The 23,362-nt window shown below is 40.8% G+C and overlaps 2 protein-coding genes across 10 annotated transcripts; both read right to left on the bottom strand.

The window, feature by feature from the left end:
- Nucleotides 1–274: 274 nt before the first annotated feature.
- pfkfb2b (6-phosphofructo-2-kinase/fructose-2,6-biphosphatase 2b) lies at nt 275–12,110 on the bottom strand. Of its 9 annotated transcripts, XM_071532001.1 has the most exons (18): nt 11,961–12,110; nt 11,324–11,471; nt 9,846–9,971; nt 8,990–9,086; nt 7,796–7,862; nt 7,483–7,557; nt 6,973–7,029; nt 6,695–6,819; nt 6,212–6,419; nt 5,454–5,600; nt 4,907–5,011; nt 4,140–4,269; nt 3,955–4,017; nt 3,781–3,845; nt 2,715–2,882; nt 2,007–2,029; nt 1,767–1,800; nt 275–1,244 (listed from the first exon to the last, which is right to left on the bottom strand). In XM_071532001.1, exons 2-18 carry the CDS (start codon nt 11,406–11,408, stop codon nt 1,179–1,181), a joined length of 1,641 nt encoding a protein of 546 aa, XP_071388102.1. In that variant the 5' UTR covers nt 11,409–11,471; nt 11,961–12,110; the 3' UTR covers nt 275–1,178. The 9 variants fall into 9 exon arrangements, with proteins under 9 accessions (XP_071388102.1, XP_071388103.1, XP_071388106.1 ...); XM_071532002.1 differs by lacking the exon at nt 1,767–1,800; XM_071532005.1 differs by lacking the exon at nt 2,715–2,882 and having other exon boundaries at nt 275–1,354.
- A 321-nt stretch (nt 12,111–12,431) lies between these two features.
- On the bottom strand, nt 12,432–22,676 carry phtf1 (putative homeodomain transcription factor 1). The gene is made up of 17 exons (XM_071531999.1): nt 22,281–22,676; nt 21,874–21,990; nt 21,734–21,790; nt 21,558–21,627; nt 21,308–21,466; nt 20,558–20,738; nt 19,672–19,777; nt 18,533–18,718; nt 18,037–18,291; nt 17,118–17,246; nt 16,323–16,592; nt 15,867–15,998; nt 15,661–15,747; nt 15,163–15,318; nt 14,615–14,710; nt 14,071–14,196; nt 12,432–13,318 (listed from the first exon to the last, which is right to left on the bottom strand). Exons 2-17 carry the CDS (start codon nt 21,907–21,909, stop codon nt 13,298–13,300), a joined length of 2,067 nt encoding a protein of 688 aa, XP_071388100.1. The 5' UTR covers nt 21,910–21,990; nt 22,281–22,676; the 3' UTR covers nt 12,432–13,297.
- Nucleotides 22,677–23,362: the final 686 nt, after the last annotated feature.

Raw genomic sequence — 23,362 nt, 5'->3', positions numbered from 1 at the left:
TCTTGAATGGAAAAAAACCTTTCAACCTAATGTAAGGAAAGCTGATATACTGTGCATGTAGTAATTTGACATTTTAGCAAATATACTTATATGAAGACCAACACACCTTCAACATCATATCTGTTTTTGTTGCACAAATGGCTAATACTCCTTCCAGTATACAGTATATAGGCTAGGAGAGCAATAGATCAATAGATTTAATGTCAATTGTGACAGACAACACCTGACTCAACATATTGGGTTTGTGGATAGCAGTTTTGACAGAAAGGTAAGATTAAAAACAAAGGGTTTCTTTATCTGTTATTGGTTTACAATATATACAGCAACATACTGTAGATATGTTAACAATATTTCTGAAACATAGTGCTTCCAAAACAGTCTCAGCTTCCTTCGAATTTGATCCTTTACAGTACATTCTCTCCAATCCTAACCAAACTGACATAGCAAATGATGGCTTAGAAATATACAATATACATACGCATGACAACTACAGATCACTCCTACGGTAGATCAGCGGACTTGCTTTATAAAAATATTTTCACAGTACCTATACTTTTAATCTACTTTTTTAACCACAATACCAAAATATCTCACCAATTTATCTACAGTACATACTGATTTTATAGCCGATATCTGATAACATGTTCTATGTGCAATGGTGAAAATGTATTTTCTTCATAACATTATACACCTGGTTTACATTACATTCAGTGGCACACAGAGGGGCTAATACTATAAATGTACAGTGCAGTAAGGCATTGCAGTATTAGGTATTAGTATTTGTTACCAGGTCTGAAATATGTTCTGTTGGTTGATTAATTTCTATTGGCACACATGCAAGAGGTGTTTATAATAATAATAATAATAATAATAATAATACTGCTTCCAGTCCAGAGCCTCAGCATGCAGCGCAAAGATGAACAGAGATCCAGAGACAAAGGACCAGAAAAAGGACCTTGTAACCTCATTTGCAAAAAAAAAAAACATTCTTTGACTTTATCCTACATTTCATTTAACAATCGTTTCAAAGAATATGGTAAAAACACATTAAAATGCTAACCAACACATTCATACCTTGGATAATGACAAAAGTTAGTTTTAGTTTTTGATGTATCAACAGGCCGCAGAGTTTTTGCTCATACAGTGCCAGGAGGAGGGAGGCTTTCGTCTTGGATCATTCAGAAGCGGACACAGCCACTAGTTTCTTCGGGGCTGTCAGAGTCGATTCCTTCACACAGGGACTCCTTCAAAAAAAAAAAAAATGTAGTTGATGATCATAAATTCAAGCCTTGTAGCAGCGAATCCACTTGTGGGAGATTAATAGCTTTCCAGGCAGCCCAGGAGTCTTAAGTTCCTATTTGAAAAATGAGGTCATTATGTGAAGAGTGGTAAAACTATCAATAGCTAAATTAGTTGAAAGTCTTCTTTAATCACATTTTGAAAAATTAAAACACATTTTGACCCTATGTATATTAAAAATATAAGTTTTAAGTAAGTTTCAACACAAACAATTATGGCCCAAAATCATATTGTAGTACATTTCATTTTATGAAACAACAAAGATTTTATTTCATGAAATTAGGCCGACCACAATTGAATGTGTTTATGGCTACTTGTTTATCATTATTTCCACAATTTTAAATACATCTTAGTGTCCCATAAACAAATACTGTCAGTAATGAATTCCATTGAAGTTGATTTCATTGATGCAGCCATTCATCCTAAACTACTACCAAAGTATGAGAGTGAATGATAAAGTGTACGACCTGTATTACGAAGAAATTGCTCTTCATAAGGCCACTGCGGTAAAACAAGGCAGATAACATCTTTCACTCTCATTTCAAAGTGCAAAGGCAATGGAAGATTAGAGAAAACCCAAAGATTGAAAGTTGAAAATAATAAAATATGCTACTAAGGTAACATATTGACATGGGTTACAATGAGATGAGTAAAATTATGGGAAAGAAATGAAGGGTGCGCTACGGGAAAGTCACCAAAATACTCACAGACAACTGGTTCCTATCCGAGGCTGTAAGACAAGGGGAGAAAGAGAGGTAGATAGAAATGTGGAGAAGGGCTGAAGCACTGTACTCACAAGGCAAAGCCAACAAGTACACAACACACACAAATATGAATATGCATATGTATTAAATGATAAATCCTGATTTTTGCAAATGTTATAACGAGAAGCAATGTGTTATGGTATGCTAAAACACATTTCCTCAAATTGCTAAAACCTGTCTCATTAAACGGAGGTTATTCTCGCTTCGGGTTTGTAAATGTTATGTGTTGCTTCAATCCATTTTGTATATAAGATGTCACCGATGTGTGTCTTCTAAAGGCTGACATGATAACTCATAAGGAGCTTTTCTCAGTGAAGAGTAGGCATGCTGTTCTGCATATTCAAGCTGGAGACAGCCCAGTGCTGAAACAGACGTCATGCAAGACAGACAGCTGATGTTGGGAAGAGACAGCCACAACATTAAGAGGGAAGCCACCCATTCAACAAGAACCGAAACATGCCCAGGGAGAGAGAGAGAGAGAGAGAGAGAGACAGACTCCACGTCGTCGTCAACACAGACACTGAATCATCGAGAGGATCCAAATGTGAGGCGAGGGAATGCTAAACATAGGGTGAGAATTGGGGTGGGAGGTGACTGATTAGAATTACGGGTGACTGATTTGGAGAGGGAGCCTGCAGTTCTGTCACTAACTTGGCTTTGCTGTCCCTCTGGCATCAGAGCCGATGGGGTGGGGGCGAGGGGGAGCCAGGGCCGGTTGCCCGCGCTGTAGAGCCTGGGACGCTTGACCTGGTCGTGACTGGACAAGGGGGTGTAACTATTCCGCCGGAGTATGGGAGCAGGGTCCCTCGGGACTTTACCCTGGTAGGAGATGGGGAAACACCGCATGCGTTAAGGAAAAAGACCTGGGAACACACAGCAACACCTGGGACACGTCCCCAGACACAGCCAGACAAACTAGCCTTCTTCTCCACATTGATCCACAGCGACAGGTAAGACAACCAAAGTCTTTAAAGGAAACAGGAATAATTCCACTATGTAACTCCACCACGCAACAAACAAAGGTAATGTACAATTATAACCCTAATTGCACAGGACAGACAAACTAGCACCTTTTCCAATCAAGAAAATAAACCTTTATACAGAGATAGGACAAGACTTAGATGCACTAGATTTCAAAAGGGAAGTAAGAGCTCAAACACAACTGTCTTACGTAGAGAATACATATAATCCTTTGGCACAAATGAGTGACAGGAGGCGACCAGAGCAGAGTGATGGTAATGATTACAGTCCAGGCAAGCAAGGAGGCGTGATCAGCCATGGCTTCCATAAAGGTAAATATTACCACATTAACTACTCACATAATCAGACATAGCTCGAGCCAGTTTGATTAATTAGGGAGGTTAAAGAAAACAGGAATATTCTCAGGTTTTTGTCTTGGAGCGTGAGTAAAGAAGTATGAGTAGAACAGAACGGGGATATGAGGAAAGGAGTCAAGGAAGCAAAGCCTCACAAATAGGGGGTGAAGTGTGATTGCATCGCAAGTGCATTGGACTAGCAGACACAACAAGGCAGAACTCATTAGATTTAGGATTTGATATTCTGAGATTAGCTGGTTAACTTTGAATATATTACTGTATAAATAAACAACAAGCAAACATTTAACATACACGATCAAACTGGAGGCTTTAATCCAACAATGCCAAATGCAAATTTTATGCAACAATATGATTCATCAGCAAAATCCACAATGACTTACAAGAGGTCTGTCGCGATGCGTGTTCACTGCCTCCACATTAAGATAAAACATTTCCACTTTACAACCTAGGGGAAAAACAAGTGAAACGTGCAAATTATGAACAAATTGAAGTCTTAGGGTGTAACAGTGATAACTGTGTTAGCTTCAGCATATAGTCTCAGGTAAAAGACTTACCATATGCAACGGGGGTGAGCTTGAGCACTGTGTGCAGTGGACATTTCATGTATGGTAGATCATCTATGGGACGAAGAAAAAGAAAAACACAAGATCCAGTATGTGTGTGTGTGTGTGCATGTGGTGTAGTTGTAAGCTTGTGCACATGCGTGTGTCCTGTGTAGATGTCTTGCGTTTTTTCTGACCTGCACTCTTGTCCAGGAAGTAAGCTAGTAGACAGCGCATCACAGCCTGGTGGCAGATGACCAGCACATTGCCCTGTCTCTCTAACTCCATGATAACCGGCTCCAACCGCTGAACAAGATCCTGGTAGGACTAGTGAGCCAGAAGAGACAAGTTCAGCCTCATCCAGAAGGATATAGTTTAATCTCTGACCTTTATCAACCTCTATCGGTGACCAGTAGGAATTACAACATCGATAGAACTGTTATAGAGCTTCTCTCCTCCTACACAAGTCTCTGGCACAATCCCCATCCCTCTGTCCCCTTAAAGTCGAATGCCAACCATTTTAAGAATTCACATATGTTATTCCTGTGCCCCAGGACAGTTCAGTCAATACTTATGAATGTGCACCACTCTATCCTAAAGGTGGAAACTGGAGAAGTAACCCTTGAATTTGTGATGTGACTGTGATGTAAAATCTTGCACTGCTCCATAGACAATTCATTAATTTTTGTTCTTGCACCCAAATGAGATTTGAATTCTGGTTCTTACTTGTTAGCAATGGTCGAATATGAACTTGAATTTGGTGTGACAGCTCCTGATACATCCCAGATTTAAATTCAAGGGTTTCTCTCTGATTTCTAGCTTTAGGAAAGAGGGGTGCAAGTTCACAAACATTGGCTGAACTGTCCTGGGGCACAGAAATAACATGACAGTAACGTGACAGTATCCTGCAACTGACACAAACAATAAAGTGTTTTCACAATAGAGACAAGTACGGCCGGGTTACCTCTCCTCCTGGGTAGCGATAGTGGTACTTGTCCTGGTCCCTCAAAGCAAACTCCTCAGGGAACGAGCTCTGGATCATCTCATAGGACATCTCTTCACACACACCCTGGAGGAGGATAATAAAGAGTTTGTGCTGATGTCAAAGGTATGGGTAAAAAAGGTGAACGGATTCCACTGCACTGTGGAAAGTAAAATGCTTGAACTGCACAAAATTTTTAGCACCGCTGTGGAGAAAACATGAACACAGAATTTGGCTGTACATAGAGACTCTGTATACAGAAACACCAGCAACGTTGTTTTGAGCTTTTGCTTTTTTTCCAGGCCTTTTGTTCCTCCTCAGGGCCGACACTGAACACTTTCCATTCCACTGATTGTATTTTCCATGTGTTACTTTTAAGAAGCCCCTTCTTTCCCCTGATCTAATGCCCAAGAAATACATAACAAAATTCACAGAGTTTCTGTGTATCCGTTGCACGAGACTATAACGACTCTTATCATGAGGTAACTTAGAGGTGAAATGTAAGAGGTTAGATGCCGGGGGTACTGACAGCATCGATCTCGTTGAGGATCTTCCACTGTTCGTAGGGCACACCCAGCTCCTCCGCTGTCTGGATGGTCCTTCTCAGCTGGCTGGTCCACACCTTCAAGTCTGACAGCTTGTGCTCCTCGATAAAATCGCGCAGGGCATGGGAAAACTGAGGGTGAGAGAGACAGAGGGAGGTTTCCATCCATCCATCTATACATCTATCCATCCATCATTCATTCATCAAAAGGTTTTTATGGTATTTCTGCTTCATTAGATAGTGTGCAGTGGATGGAGACAGGAAAAATGGGAAAGGGAGGGGATTAAATGCGATAAAGGTCATGAGTCAAATGCTCATAATATTGTGGTTAAGTACTCCTTATCCCACTGAGCTACCAGGACAACCCAAGAGAGGCTTGTAACTTGGTTTGCAAAAGAGACTGGATTGACAAAGTTGGAATAAGACAATGCATGGGAAGTCTTTGTAAATATACCATAAAATAAGATCCCAGCAAAAAACTTGTCCAAGGCACTCATCTCTGCTCTCTCGCAAGAGCAGATTAAGAACATTGCACCAACATGTTGCGGCCTAATCTTGATTTCATTAGGGAAGAATGTATTGCACAAGACAATGGCATACATTGAGGCACTATTGGGTGGAGTCAGATCACATGACCACTGAGTGATAAAAAACACAACACCTTTTTCCCTTTTGTTTTTGTATAAGACTGGATTTACAGTTCATAAAATGAGGGTGAGGGGAGAGGACTCGGGCAAACGTACCTGTTTCCCACGAGGAGAAAGTCCCGAGTCTCCTCCAATGCGGCCCTCAACGTTGTGGTTGCTCTCTCCGTGCCGACACAGGTAGATGGAGTGAGAGTGCACATGGATGTTCATGAGGTAGTAGACAATCTTACTCTGGATGTAGTCCTGCACCCGGTTCACCAGGAAACGCCGACCCACATTCATCACCTTGATAAAAGACAGGTCCCTGTGTGGGGAAATGAATCACATGGTTGGATCAAACAGTTCGTTTTCTGTCTCCATCTAGTGGTTATTTTCTGAACTGCAGGGTATAATTCCCCAAAATGATGCATGTAGGTTTATACACACATTTTTACTGCTCAGTTTACAAAACTTAGTAAGGTAAAGTGATAATACAGGAGTAAGCCAGTAATATCTTTTACTGGAAACAGTATTAAATGAGAGTGGCAATGGCCTGTTTAAATAACATCCATAAAGATAAGCAGTAAGAAATATTCTTACTTGTCATATTCATCAGGATCTAACGGTTGGTAAGTGACCTTGTAGCACTCTATACGTTTGAGGAAGTCGTCCATGACTCTCTCTCTGTGTCTCTCAGGATAGTCTGGGCTCGATACTTTTACTTCCTGTAGAAGGTATTTAACAAATTCAAGCAATGACATGACAGTTGTTACATAACAAATACTGTAGATAGTCTGGGTATTAATAGGTTATGGGTTTGACCCAGACCGGGAGTCACAGCCAGGCCTTAATGTCCTCTTGGTGACATAAGATCATACCAGAATATTAGCAGCAATGACCTCTGGGTCGTCGCACACGGACTCCACAAAGAACACCTGTTGAACAGAGGGCAGCTCAGGATAAATTAAAGGGAAATGTACTCGCTGACAACTTAGGGCTGGGCGATATGGTTGAAATCAAAATCATGATAATCATAAGGATTTTTTTTTCGATATCAATATAGATCACGAAATATGTAAGCACGTATGCAAAATCACATTATATAATCAAATCAAGTTAATCCCATTTAATTTTAATGGTCAAAGACAACTGAAATTTTCAAATAATATTCCTTAAAATGTTTCATACCTCATTTTCTCAAGAGTTTTTAAATACAATTTGCTTGTTATCATCAATCTAGACAGCAGAATTGCCCAGCCCTACTGCAACTGTCTGTTAAATCATTGCCTTGATACATAAAGAAAATCAAAGTCCAATTTCCATTAAAAGCAAACAGAGGAGAAGATTTCATGATTGTAAAATATAAACTTTGATTTTACTTATTTTACCTTGAATGCATTCTCTTTCACAAACGCCAGAATGAGGTCTCTCCTCTCCCGTGTCGTGTTAGTCGCATCAAACACCTGGCAAAAGGAATCAAAGGGTGAAAAAAAAAAAATCCAATTGCTCATATGTAACGTGTGTGTCCTGTGGTGAAACGATTTTTAGGACAGTTTAGGATTAAGAATATCCCACGCCAGATGTGTTTCTGTTCCGGATGTTTTAAAGCTCTTGGAAATGAGCCAACAGTCAAAGAAAGAGAGAGAGATGCAGGCAGACAGAGAGACAGATGGACAGAAAGGCAGACAGAGGAAGACTCACCGCGATTTGACCTCCCTCGATCGTCAGATAGGCCTTCACATCCTGCAGAGCCACCAGAGCACACTGCCTGTGGGAGGAAGGGGAACATGGCAATAGTCTACTGTAAGCGTCTTGAAATTCAAATCCCATGTAGGCTATGAGTTGCAAGTGATGTGGAAATGACATGGAACAGAACGGTGTATGATGCAAAACAAACTCCTGGGAAATGAGAGTATTATATTGTATCATATCATGCAGACCTTGATCCCAAACGCCTTTCTATTATCTGACTGTTGGCTGCTACATCAGGCTTTTGACTTATTCAGTAGAACTGCATTCCAACAAAGATGCAGATCTTCTTTTCTGCAGTATTATATAAGGGACATACCCATCTGACCTGGGTCAAATACAAAAAATACTGTTTGTTGTTTGTTTTAGTGTACTTGGAGGCCAGATGGGTGGGGTTTGCCACTCGACACTATCTGAATTGTCCCAATGGGTTAACCCCACCCCAACAGGCACTGCAATGAGGTAAAAAAAAAACCAAATGCTCAGAACTACTATTTCACCCAGGTTGGACTCCCAAGCAACAGTCTGAAGGGCTTGATATGAGCTTCAGAGTGACAGCGGCAGCTTGTTTAATATCTAGGTCAGCGTTCAGCACTGGGATGCGGTCAAGAGCAGCAAAGCCTGTTACAATTTCATGGAGGCAATGCGCTGCAAAAACCCATTTAAATTACTAACCTTGATAAGACTTGCAGTGTGGGAAAGGAAGACATTTCTATCCTCCATTCATCATTTTGGAGAGCTAGGGACTGATTTACAACTGGTCTGAATACAAACCAGTAACCGCTTAGATTTGGTGCTCATACTGTATTGTGTGTGTGTGTGTGTGTGTGAGTGTGTGTGTGTGTGTGTGTGGTAAGTTGATCAATGCCTGTCTAAGGTAAAGTTTAAACAGTGGGCTGACGCTGAATAAAAAACAGCTTAGTCATTGATGCAGCAGTGGAGGCTGCAGAGTGAACAAAACAGACTCAGGTTGACTCGGGGAAACTTGATACTTCTATTATATAATGCTTATAGTTAGTGATGCTACCACCTCCCTAACTACTGACAGATACCATGTGAATATCATGTATAAAGAATGAATGAGAGCATATGATGGGAGTAAATGATCAGCTTTTCTCCATGTTTTTTTTACAGACTGGAACTTACTTCCTTATTTTCATGGCTTCCTCGTTGTCGTGGCGGAAGAAATCATAGGACTTATAAGCTCTGACAGCTTCTCTCCGGTACACACCCAAGTTAAACACTGCAAAATGAACAAACAACGTCAGCATTTTGCCCTTGACCGTGCTGTGAGAACCACCGTTATCTCTCTAAGCCCGGGTCTGAGGTCAGGTAATTACAACTTGAACGACTCAAATGATCCTAAATTTGGACTCCTACTCTGAGATACTCTGAGATACATTGTATTATATACATGGCGCCCAGGTAGGTGGATAGGTGGTAGGTGGTTTGCCACACACAATACAAATACAGTTTAGACAATCACTGGAAAGTATTTAAAAGTCAATGAAATATACTTTTCTGTGATCGACAACTGACTTGACATGGTTTTAACTATCCTTATATGATGAACCTCATCAATCTGATACTCTAAGCAAGTTAAACCAATGCTGAATGATCTGAATGAACCAATAACTATCTGCTGATGGGCCTCAAATCAGGGTCAAAATACAACAACAACCTTTCTGTATAACTTTGGCAGATACCCATAAGATCCTCCTCTGAAGATGTCCTTTAGATAAACTCAGGACACTTCCATCCTCAAGAGATTTAAAACGTTGATTTAAAACTGCCCCTGTGTCTAATTAAGGCACAATAGTTTGTAGGCCATAATACACCTGTGATTTCAAAAGGTTGAATATGGCACTTCTTTAAAGATAAAGAAAACTTGCAAGTAAGATGGCCATATCACCTGTAATTTTGAAAAAAATGTTCTTCATTTTGCATATAGTGAAAGGAAAACTGATTTACACTGAGAAGAAAAACACATTTCATCCTCTACCTTTGGTCGGGACTCCTATCCAGTTGAGGTAACGTGTGAGTTTCTTAGACATGTAGGTCTTTCCTCTCGCAGGCAGGCCAATCATTACGATCACCGTTGGAGAGTTAGTCATATAGGAGGCCCATGCTAAACAGGAGACAGATGCACTCATAAGAGGAGTTCCTACATAAGTAATAAAAAACATGTTGTATAACAGGCAGAAAATGAAATGTGGAATTATGCAAAGTTAAGTAAAACAAGGGAGACTCAAATTTGCAGGATCTCAGTGGAAGGTGTGAATTTAAATACTGTTTGTCATGTAACCGGCAGTCAACATTATGATTGTTCCACAGAAAACTGAAACCTTTAAATGGTGATTCAAATTACTGCATCAAAGTGCATGTTATGTATGTTTTAGTTTCCATTCTTAAACGACTTTTAGGGACTAGGACAGCATTACAACTAGGCCATTTGTGTGTACTGGAAAGAGTATAATTATCTCTTCATACAAATATAATCTGTGTGACTGGGATCAAAGGGAGCAGTAGCAGAAATGTGAAGAAGAGGAAAATGTCCTGGGAGAGAAAAGCAATTTTCTTAAGAGCACTGGACTCGAGTGCCAAACCACAGAAGGTGTCACACGGTGTATTTTTGTATCACAAGTTCATTTAATCATTTCATATTCCAACTTCCTGCAGATATCTACTTTCCTCAAAACTGTCTTTTGTTGGAAATAACCAGTGGTGGAAAGTAAGTAAGTACATTTACTCAAGTACTGTACTTAAGTACAATTTTGAGGTACTTGTACTTTACTTGAGTATTTCCATTTTATGCTACTTTGTACTTATACTCCACTACATTTTAGAGGGAAATATTGTACTTTTTACTCCATTACATTTATTTCACAGCTATAGTTACTAGTTACTTTTCAGATCAATATTTTATAGTTAAAACATTTGATCATCTTTATAAAATAACTATAAAATAGCATTGTTATAGATTAGACTACCCAAAAGTATAGCTAAATTGTTAAGATTAGCTTCACGTTGACAACTTTAAAATGCTGCTTACATGTACATGTAGGTCAATAAATCAGTATTAATATTCCAATAATTTATGAAAAATATAACTCTCTAAATGGGGACAGTTTGCATAATGAGTATGTTTACTTTGATACTCTAAGTACATTTTGCTGCCAATACTTATGTACTTTTACTTAAGTAAGACTGTGAATGCAGGACTTTTACTTGTAATGGAGTATCTTTACATTGTTGTATTGCTACTTTTACTTAAGTAAAAGATCTCAGTACTTCTTCCACCACTGGAAATAACTGAACTGCAAAGTCAGAATTACACCAAATGAATGAATTAAACTGAGTGAACAATAAAGGTTAGATGTTAAACGAGCACTTGTAGACTATTCAAGTCAAAGCATTTAGAGCAATCATGCAGAAGAACTTGGTGAAATCTCACTCTGGGAGGCTTGAGACTTTACTTACAGCATTTCTTCTCATTCACTCTCAGCTCTGCTTTCTTGGCTTCTGCTGAGTTTGCAGAGCCGGAGTCTCTCTGAATGCTTGACATGGTGAAGTCTTGTTTGAGCCAAATTCAAAAGCCTCCTCTCAGTGGGACATTGTCCAAACTGGTCTGAAACAAAGGAATGTTTTGCCAGAGATTAAAGTAATTCATATCTTAATCCATAGGGTACATGACATCGGTATTACCTATTGAAATTCCACATACACTAAACTAAGACATTTAAAAAAGGTGTTATGGAAATAGCTTTGTATCCCTGGCAACATCGCCGGTCAGCCTCACATCCAGTGAAGGGATGAGGAGAAAAGGCGCTGCCACATCATCTGTCCGGCCGCGCGCTCCAGGAAAAAAAAGCGCACTTTGGCTTCTGACGCGCTGCGTTACTGTGCCAAAGCCGCAGTGATACAGTCTAACAAGAATATGATAAGAGCAGGGCAGGCCGGGATGTTTGCTCTATAACCTAGGTGACAGCGTTTATTCGCAGCACCGAATCTAAGATGTAGAACGCGAATTATTTACCGAATTTTTCATTTCCCTCGAATAAAATCCAGAACGGCACGTTTTTTAGAGCTCCACATTTCATTAGATGTATGTTTTTACCTGGTGTTTTAGGCAAATGATGAGGTGGAGATGCCGCTGTGGTCGTCGTTGCACGCCCCCGGTACTTGTAATCTCCACACACGGACAGTCGCGACTTGACCGACCGAAAGCAGCGGCCGCCGCTGCGCTAGAGCAGCCGGTGTGCTCGGCCTGTCCTTGGAGCGCGAGGTCCGTCGGTCGGCTGGTGTCCTTCCAAGCTGAAGGTGTGCCTCTACGTCATATTTTCCTACCGTAACGTTGATAATAGATCTATGGTACAGCCAGTCCCGCTCATTTAAAAGCCCCGAGAACAAACTGCAATAAGATATCAAGGGCACATAATCTGCAGAGGTCCGGGGCAAAACTGCATGAGAACAAACTGATCTAAAGCAGCAGAGACCAGCGATAATTCTTACATAACTTCAGTATGGGTAATGAAAAACTTTGTGTCTCATGCACACAGTTGTACAAAATCAGTGCCCACATCCAAGGATGAAAAAGCATTTTAATCACTTCTATCAAACAAAACAACACATTTTCTTTAGGCATAACTATACAGTCTTTGCATAGTTATTTTAGTCAACCATGGTCTTCGGTACAAAGGCATTGATGGTGGTCCAAGAGTCAGGATCTACAGGTACCGTTACAAGTTTAAGCACTAATATAATACTGAACCCCGAATAAATAAAGCCCACTTACAAGTTATAATATTTTCTTCCTTAAATAGTACAAAAGGTTGAAAGCAGAGTTAAGTCCTATGAAAATTCATTTCATACAATTGGCTACCCATTTTGATTCACTGGCTTTACATAACACACAGCGCTTGTTTTACAGTTAATTGAACCATACAATACTACTGAGAAACATCTGCAAATAAGGCTACACAGAAACTATCTACATATTGTCTGCATTTCTCTCTCTTATTTCCTATTTTACCTTTTGGCCACGCATCTTTACATGACACACACACACTCTCGGAAATCTGGATGCCGCCTGAGCCTGAAAGGTTCTCAGACCTTAGAAGGCAACAGCTGACTGCTTGTTTTCACCACAGAATCGGGGACATTCAAGGGTCAAAGGTTAGGCACTGGGTTAGTGGAGCGGCTGACAGAAGCAGTGTGTTGTCGCGCCAATCGAGCAGCCGATGGTGCGTAAGCGATTGTCAGAGCATCTCATGCTTGTTGTGAATGGACTGATGAAATCCGGAGACAGAAAGTTCAATGTTCCTTGGAAGGCACAGACGACGAATACACTGTCAGTAGGTTTGCGCACTTTGTATAGATGATTGGCTGTCTGCAGCAGAGGATAGGAGCTTCTCGTCTCCAGTGTCCGACAGGTAGTGGTTTGGCGTATTCACATTAAGGCTTGATTTTCCACAGCTGGGGATTAAGCAAAAGAGATAAAATGTTCATTAGAGGAAGATGGTTACTGCCAATTACACAAGGAAATTGAAATTTGTCTCATACCCACAAACAGCTTACACAACAACCCCTACACATATGCATTTATTCATAAAAGGTCAGAGCACAGCATAACCTACAGTGGTGCATCCCTGCAGCAGTTAAGGATTCATTGACTTCACCAAAGCTACTTTGACTCTGATGCTCGACGCTGTAAATGCAATTCGAGAAACCCTCCAGTTGCTTGCTATCCACTGCACAGCAGCACCTTCTTGTTGGTGTATCTCCTCCACTTGGAGCGGCATAACTCATCAGTTGAAGCTTAAATTTCATGTCAAAGTCTCCATATGCTATGATGCAGGTTTGTTTGCCGGTTCGCCAAGACTGAAGCTGACAGCTTTCTTATATGTACTATATATAGCTATATATATATATGTATATAATAAGATTTGATGCAAATTCAATTATGTTGCAACTAAGGCTAATCATTCTCCTACCATACACTGAATAATTACAGGTCAGACTGTTGGATTTGGCAACACCTTGAGAGAAATAGGCTGCTGCACAAAGAAGGAAAGGAAAGGAAAAGTTTCCCCTCTTTCTCGATCTTTAGTGGTTTCTGTATAATGACTCATAATTTGCCATCATTGATTTTGTACTGCCTTGTTACACCATTATTGCAGAAAGGAAGGAGCTGTAATTTGAAGAGTCACCACAGAGACTCGACTCACTCTGATGTTGAAGCCGAGCAGGTCGCTGACCACAGCAGACACAGCAGACAGGATGACCACTCTGGTGATGTTATAGATCAGAGGGTTCACCGTCAGACCCAGCAGTCTGAACGGAGTGTCCAGTTCCTGGGGGAGGGAATAAACTTATTTATGTATGCCTTACAACAGGAGTGCCCAAACATTTTGGTAGAGAGGGCCAAATTTAACATGGGTCCAACATGGGACCTTCATTTAGAAATCTAACAAGTGAAAAAATTGCTTCTAAGGTTATATTATTAAGGGCATATTACTATGCTTCCAACTGCATGTTTTTCACAAAGTAATTTCCTTAGATGTACTTCAACTGAAGTAAAATATTTGAAATACGGAATATTTTACACTCTGGAACACTTAGAAGGGCCAAGCATGTTTTTCGTGAAATTTGGGTCCCAATTTGGCAAGCTGTGCTTTAGAAAAATAATAATTAAAATCAAGATGTGTAACTGTATGATAAAGTACATTCAACTGGAAACCTGGGCTGTAAACCAGCAGAATTCATGCTTACTTTCATCAGTTTTGTAGCAAGTTTCAAAACGTTGTTCACAATGTTGAGCTCCTCTTTCTTGTTGGGCTTCTTCTCCATCTTGAGATACAAGTTGATCTAAAAAAAAAAAAAAAGTTTTACGTACAGAGGAACATGCATAATAAATAGTTAGTTTGCTAGGTAAGTTTAGTTTAGTTTGTCTTCAAGAGGAAATTCTTTTTCACAGCCAAACATAACACAGTTACACACTAATTCACAAAACAGTTACAACAGCAAACCACAACAAACAGTTTCACTTTGGTGGAAATTACAGAGGAACAGTATCAAGCAGAAGAGGAACAAGATCAACAGAAGAACCAGATCAATAATGTCAGCATGTTATCAAGTTCCAGTGTATTGTGCTCATACATATTCCAGTGTATGTGTTCTAGAGAGTGCGATTTTGTTTCAAATTGTGGCAGTGTCTCTAATTTGTATTTTTTTGCATTAATGTAATAATGTAATGTAATAATCTTTTACTGTCTGTGTTGTTTTGTGTGCATGTGTGTTACACACATCCATCCCCTTACCTGCTCAGTGAGCAGCACTGAGGCGTTGCTGTATTTGCAGTTGGTCTCGGAGCCCAGGGTGGCCAGCCGTAACAGGAAGAGGATGAGGGATGAACCCCACACCATCAGCTCCCAGTTGGTCAGAGTCTCCAGGAATGTCTTGTGACTGTGCAGAAGCTGAGGTAGGGGTACACAGTTCAAATGACACAGCAACACATAAGAAACAGTGTATTGTTTTAACTGGTAGCCCCTGGCATTTTGATTAGTGGGGAAATTACAATTTCTGGGGTAACGGCCTAAAATAAAGGCATGCAAGTGTCATTCACAGCATAAAAAACAACATTTATCCCTTAACTTTAAAATGTATCTTCACAAAAAGTAACAGACTATGGATGTGTGTTTCACAAATAAGTGTCTTTCCAACCATTGTTTCCTCTATATGCAAGACTATCGCCGAGACACAATTAAATGATTATTCTCTCTAATCAGATCAAATCTGTTCGAGCGGATATTACTGACCTGAGCACAAATGATGAATGAAAAGGAAAGTGCTAAGAGGAAGATAGTGGAGACGATGACATCAACAGAGCGCTGGGGCCCTCGTCTCTGTATCGAACAAACAAATCAATGAGAAGCCATTAAAAACAAGAGGCAGGGCTGTGACTGTGACCCTCTAGTGGTGAAAACAGTGAACTAACAGAACAGGAGAGCAGGAGCACACAAACCTTGAGAAAGGAGCGTAGTGATAACCACATCTTTATGTTCTGCACTTTCTTCAGCCTGAAATGTGGGATCTCAGATTTCTTGGCCTTGCGCGCTGAAGTGATGTGGCTGAAGAGCTTGGCAAATACGAGTCTCTGTTGGAGAAAAAAAAAAAAGAATAATACAAACGACCACTGATTGAAGTGGAAGATGTTGTGCTGTGCGGCCGTATGATGAGAGGAAAACAGCATCTCTTGTCTCTTCTTTTTTTCCAAATACTAATATTTCTGCTTTATTAGACAGGGCAAAGTAGAGAGAGACAGGAGAGATGATAAAGAACAAGGGAATGACATGTGAAAAAGGTCATGAGTTCAAAACCATGACGTCACAAGTACATAATGTGCCTTAACCCATGAAAACAGATCTCTCATCTCTTCCCACATCAGTTTTGAGAGGTTCATACGATTGTTATTCCTCACCTGTTTGTAAGTTCTCTCCGCCACACACATCATGAAGAAGAACAGGCCCGTGAGGCAGACTCTCTCCACGGTGGTGATGAAGAAAAAGGCGTAGGCTTGGGCATCGGGAGGCCCCACGGCCATTTTCACCAGCTCCGTCAGCGTCAGGGAGCCAAGGCTCGACATGTCCAGGTGTTGCGCCAGGCGGAAGGCGAAGGGAAGCAGAGCCAGCGTGGCGGTCACCAGCCCACCGAGCATGAGGTAACCCATTCCCTGCTCCACTAACTTCACCTGTTAACAAGAGGTCATTCTGTCATGCTGATGACACAGAAAGACCATGGGATGATGTAAGAAACAGTCTGACTGAAAACTTTGGTCTATATGCACAACAGGATTGTGTTGAATCAATCAGGGACTAATACTGCAAAAATAAAAATGTCAAATATCAAGCAGCAGCCCAGCTCAACACATATCAAGCCAAATAATAGCTTTCGTTTTAAACTGCAGAGTACCAGATGGGTGGGATTTACTGCACCAGAATGATTTGGATAGTCTGAGGTAAATTGTCAACCAGAAAAATCTTCTAATTTGACTTGCAAATACCTTCCTCTGATTGTGTAAACTCTCTTGAAGCCATTGTTTTGTCCTGTGTAGCAAACACCACCCATCTGCCACTGGAGCGGGCTAAAAGCCGCCAATAAAAAGGTACTTGCAAACACAATCTGGTCCAGGTCTGCCTAGCAGATGCCACTAAGAATATTAGTAGAAGAATATACCAAACACTGCTGTGTAATGAGTGGTCTATGGGAGGTGTACCCGTGTGAGGATGATCCCACTGATCTCCAATACTGACATGTCTGCTTTCTTACACTCGCCCTGCTCCCATATTATGGCACTGACACGGTCCTTGGATGGGTGGCATGCCTGCAGCCAGGACAGCTGGCCCTGCAGTGAAACACAACAGATCACAGTCAGGTATATGCAAAACACATACAAGTCCAGTGTGTAACTGGGCAATGACCAAGATGTGAATGCAGATATACTACTGTAGTGTGTCACAAACAATAGGGTATAACCCAAGATTAGCTCATAGGAAACAGTTATGGATATATAAAAAATAGCTGGACTATGACAACATATTCCAGGGCAATTATGAAATTCTGTCAAGCATCTTTTTGTGATTATGAAGAAGATGAATGTCTTTAATTTGAGGCTACATTCTTTTGAGACAAATGAAAAAAAAACACCACTGCAGCTCTCAGAAGAAGCCTTTTTCTTGCCTATTCCCTCTTAAGATACACAGGGCTGCTCTGCACACTTAAAAGTCCAACACTCTTCAGACGTGGGTGCGTAGATTCCAGGAACGTATCAATTAAACCAGCATGAAGAGAATCCAAGAGGATCGTGTTAAGCTTTCTTATTTGTGTCACTGAGGAAGATGTGATCGAAATGTTTGACATAGCTTTGTACAGCACTTTAGCACTTTGTGACTGCTGGTAATATTGCAGATGAAATATTACAGCAGGACCCTAATATTCAACATCAGTTATGATAATATCAAACAGTCTCCAATTTGAGACTTTAAAAATCGATGAATAACAATTTACTAGACTAGGTTATCATTAGACTAAGATGTTTTCTTGAATAATTTTTCCCATAAAGAAAGGTCAATTGTAAATCCATAGGCAAAACCAGTTGGCAACCACTCTACAATAGTTTTTTTTGGCAGACTCACTCCAGTGATTCCTTGCTGCAGGCTCTCATCATCACTACTCGGAGTGGCGGCTTGGGGGAGCGTCATGCCAGCGTTGTACCTCCCCTCCCCCTCACTGTCAGTGCTCCCCGTGGAGACGGAGTCAGGCCCCTGGAGAAGCTCCTCCCACATTGTGTCATCGGTGTCGGAGGCGGGCCGGGAGTCCCCGCTTGGCCTGAGGCGCTCCAGTTCGCGAGGCTTCACCTTGGCGTCCCTGACAGTAGCCCCACTTCCTTCCTGTTTTCAAATCAGACGCATCGCAGTTTGAAGGTATTCAAAAAGACTTCGGGTACCGCATGAGTTTAGGATATTTTTTGAGGTGTGTGGTTATAACAAAATAAAACTGCAGAAAATCGATAAAAAGCAAGAAAACTGTAATTTCTATTACAAACGAATGTTTGTTGATGAACTTGGTTATCTCTGGTTATCTTTATCTTTAACATACGATAAAACAATATCCAGTGCATGCAAGGTTTACCTGAGGCCTTAGTGTGGGTTTTGAGAAAGACTTGAGACTTCTCTTCCTAAGGACAGGTGCAGATGTCAGCCAAGTTGAAGCAGGGTGTCTCTCTTGATGAGGAATGACTTCTACCGAGTGTCCCTCCTCCTCTTCCTCACTGGAGAGCTCATCAGACGCCCCGAACCCAGACTTCCTTTTATTGTTCTGTGAGAAAAAAATAAAGAGGACAATTGAATGATCGTGATAATTAAATCAACCTTGTGTAATAGCACAAGGGATAGTTATATCAGACTGCATCTATAGGTAAAAAAACAACAACAAAAAAGCCAACAAGCTAGTTATAGTGGAATTAAGAGACCTGAAGGTCACTTCTTACTACTATGAACTATCTTCACTGTATGTTGTTGCCAGTTTATCTGCTATCATTGAGACAAATTTAAGGTTAAAAGGTTAAAATTCTACAGATATTGACACAATGAAAAAAAACAAAAATTTTTTAAAAGATATCAAAGATCAATTAATTTCTATTCGGCACCTAGACATCTGACACTAACCAGTGGCCAAATGCTGGTAAATCTTGGCTCTGGCCTGTAGACTAGAGCTGCAACGATTAATCGATTAATCGATTAATCGATTAGTTGTCAACTATTAAATTAATCGGCAACTATTTTGATAATCGATTAATTGGTTTGAGTAATTTTTAATGTCAAAATTCTCTGATTTCAGCTTCTTAAATGTGAATATTTTCTGGTTTCTTTACTCCTCTATGACAGTAAACTAAATATCTTTGGGTTGTGGACAAAACAAGACATTTGAGGACGTCATCTTGGGCTTTGGGAAACACTGTTCGACATTTTTCACAATTTTTTGACATTTTATAGACCAGACAACTAATCGATTAATCGAGAAAATAATCGACAGATTAATCGACAAATGAAAATAATCATTAGTTGCAGCCCTACTGTAGACTGTCAATTCTACTAGCCACTTCAGTAGCCAACTGGTATTCACTCACTGTTTTCTATTCTCACAATTATTTTCGCTGCTGAGAAGTTCGGTTGGTTGATGAAATTCTGAATCCACAATTTAGTTTCACGCCCTGCTTCACACTGCACTGTTGAGATTGACTATCAACTGAATGGGACGACCGACTGTACCCGTCTCTCCTCGGTTCTGTATAACCGCTGGGTTTCTTCAAGCTGCTCCGTATCCCCACTGTCTTCCTTCTCTTCAGACTTTTTCAGCCCTCTGCCCTTCCTTGGCCTGTTGGAGACACAACAATAAATGGAACAGTCAAAGGGACACCAATATGCATGATACAATGACCTAAAACTATAGCCAGGGTTGGGATCAATTCATGAATTAACTCATCAATTCCAATTCAACTGAGGAATTGGAAGTGGAATTTGAAAAAACCTACAGGAAACAGAATTGAAATTGATTTGGAATTTCAGGAAGTTTAAATTAATTCAATGAAATGCCGAGAAATTCCCTGTTTTTGTATTTTTCTTACCACATATCTGAGATTACACAAAGTGTTATATATTATCAATACTGAATGTCATAAAATGTTAGAGGGACCTTTCAGGTGGTATTTGATGCATAACATGTCGTAATACATACATTATGATTGAATGTACTTTATTTGTTTAACTGTCTGATTCATAATGCTTTTAGCAAGTCAAGACAGCCTCTCTTTAGAAGTGAAATTTAATAGAATTTAATGGAATTCAATTCTGTTTCCTGTCATTCCAAATCAATTCCAATTCTGTTTCCTTAGAGCTGGGTGACATTCCAATTCCAATTCCAGGAACTGAATTGGATTTTACCATGCAGTCTCAATTCAATCCATGAAAGGTCCCAACCCTGGTGAGAGCATTGCTGAGAGTATATTGTTGCATAGTATGGGCTGATGAGAAATGAGAAATCTGTGGGCGTATGTGTGTGTGTTTGTGTAACGTGGGAGTTTGCGGATGTGCGAGGAAGTGGGGAGTGTGTTAGTATAAGAGATGTGTTTGCAGTGCCTAACAATGAGAACCCCACCTCCTTCTGCGCGCAGGGCTGGTGGTGCTGCTGGCAGCTGGACTGCCTGAGGGGCTCCGGCTGGATTCAGTGGACACAATCTGGCAGTGCACAGTACCCAGCAGCAGCATCAGACACATGGGCCCAAACACCTCGCTGGCACCCGCCCCAGGGACCTCCAAGTACAGCACCGCTGCTGCCACTGAGGAGGGGAAAACACAACAAAACGGCATCGGTAAACAAAAAGGTCTCTTAGGGGAGACATTAAAACAGAATTCATGTTTACTAAAGAGCTCTTTTTCTGTTGCTCGAGTATGAAGAGTACGTTTTGTCAGTCCGTGTTCCTCTCTTCCAGCTCTGCTATGTGAGCCTGTGCTTTGGTTATGTTTTTCTTTTGGGCCTGTAGTTCTCATTTTCTGTGAGTTTGCAGTCTAGTATTGGCTAGTCCTGTTCGCAGAGTCTCTGCTTGGTCTTGGTCTAAGCTGTGATGTTTCTTCCTCGTGGTCGCTTTTGTTTTCGGACACTTTCGGGATGTTCTTGAGATTTTTCCTGCCTTTTCGACTTCTCTGTTTGCTTTCAACTGAGATTAATGCTTGTTGCATGATTTTTTGTGGGTTTTTCCTACCAACTTAAGTGAGCTGTAGTGTTTAAGTGGCCATGCGGTTTGCCATTCCACCGGAAGTCAAGTTTTGTCAATCCAAATAACAAGTGTGAACTGTGACAAATGGAGGCATGGTCTGGATGGAGTTTAGATCTGACGTGTGAGCTAACCTTGCATGAAGTAGAGCACCAGGATGCATGAGGAGATGTACTTGGAGGTGACCTGGATCCACCAGTGGAAGAAGAAAGGGAACAGCAACACCCTGACCAGGCCTTTACGAGTCAGAGCTGTCCAGGGACTGTCTGGTTTGGCTTTGCTGAATGTGGATCCTGAGGGAGGAAATTTGTTATTCAAATCATTATAAGTGACTTGGAGACTGATGTACACACTACAGACTATACAGATTATATTCACTCTCACCTCGTACTAAGTCAACATCGATGAGGTCTGGTTTGATGTGACCAGTCTTCTTTGGTTTGCTGTCGATGCCCTGAGTGGACGGCATGGGGTAGTTAGTTTTAGTGGCGGTGAAAGGTAATGAAACAATAACATTTATCTCCTGACAGTGATATAGAGGCATGACTCAGTTGTCTTACATTCAGATCCGCCTGCTCCAGAGATTTCTCCCAGACTTGCTGATCGTAGGCCCCGATCTGTTGCAACAATAGCACATTTAAATCTTTTGTTTCAACCGCCATATGTTTCTACAGATATGAATCTGTTCAAACAGTATTACCTTCTCTTGATACCAGGCTATTCTCGCCATTGTCATTTGATGCTGGAACCAGTGGGCTCGGTGTCAGGTCATTTCACAGAGAACAGAGGAAAGGACAGGACTGGACAGCAATCCAGACTTTCACAAAACAAAAAAGAGAACATCCACATTGAACCTGAGATAATAGCAGATACAACAACAACAACGATGAACAATACTCAACACCAGCGACTGAAACGCAAAATAAAGTTATCAGTAAAAACAATGTTAGAAACGGCTATCACACAGCCAGCGTGTAGCAAGTAAAGCAACGGTAACGTTATGGAAATTAACCTAGCTAACGTTACTACATCGTCAGGTTAACCAGTCAACCGTTAACGTTAGCTAGCGCTAGCTCTCATTAGCAAGTAGCCAAAGTGCCAACTTACCTGAAACAAAAAAAGTGCAGCTCGATATGGGGGCAAACTGAAAGCGACCCGTAAGTTATCATCCCAAACACAGATGACTGGTTGATGAGTGCATTCTTCTTGTCATCGATGTCAGGAGAGCTGGAGCGACTTGTCAGCAGAGGCAGAAAACATTAAACTGACTAAACGTTAGCTAATGTTAACTTGGTAACGGGTAACGTCGCATACTGTGCGCTATCACCTCACTCTGTCATATGCAACTGCAACGACACGAATGCTTCGAGGAAAGAAACACAAGCGGTTTTTTGGAGAACTGTTTTTCACAAGAACATAACGTTATGTTTATTTAAGCTGTCCTGTACCTGACTAACTTTACTTTCTTTCTGTTTTTACATTTGGCTTGGAGTCTTCCGCTTCCCTTTTCCGGGGTTTGTTGTGTTTACCACACGCTTCCCTGAAGTTGTGCGTAACATTTTATCCAATCAGAGCGCATCACGGGTGTACGTGAACGCGATTACAGCGTGAGAGAGAGACAGAGAAAGAGACAGACACAGAGATGAATAGACAAATAGACAGAGAGAGAGACAGACAGACAGAGAAAGAGACAGAGAGAGAGACACAGAGATGAATAGACAAATATATAGAGAGTGAGACAGACAGACAGAGAAAGACAGAGAGAGAGACAGAGATGAATAGACAAATAGATAGAGAGAGAGACAGACAGACAGAGAAAGAGACAGAGAGAGGGAGACAGAGATGAATAGATAGATAGAGAGAGAAAGAGAGAGAGAGAGAGAGAGAGAGAGAGATTGAATGATGGGTTTCTGTTGGCCTACATCACAAACTATAGTGCTGGTACATTTGTTGCTGTGTAGTAAAAATCTTGTATCTCCAAAATGTCAGCTTTTCAGGAAATAAGAAAAACAGCCTTGTTTTAAGCTTTATCGTCATGCATTTATGAGTTTATCCAGTGGGTTCTGAAAGGGTTTCATAATACCAAGGGTGGTAGAGTTTTATCTACCAATATTTTTTATTGTCAGATATGATTTTGTCCAGAATCCCATGACTATCTGTATTGTAGGTAGAGAGATAACAGTCAAACT

Source organism: Centroberyx affinis, unplaced genomic scaffold (genome assembly GCF_046629955.1).
Source record: "Centroberyx affinis isolate AG114_WGS23_722 - 3 ecotype Tasmania unplaced genomic scaffold, CSIRO-AGI_Caff_v1 ptg002153l_1, whole genome shotgun sequence".
NCBI lineage: Eukaryota > Metazoa > Chordata > Actinopteri > Beryciformes > Berycidae > Centroberyx > Centroberyx affinis.
This window is presented reverse-complemented; position numbering and strand designations above follow the sequence as displayed.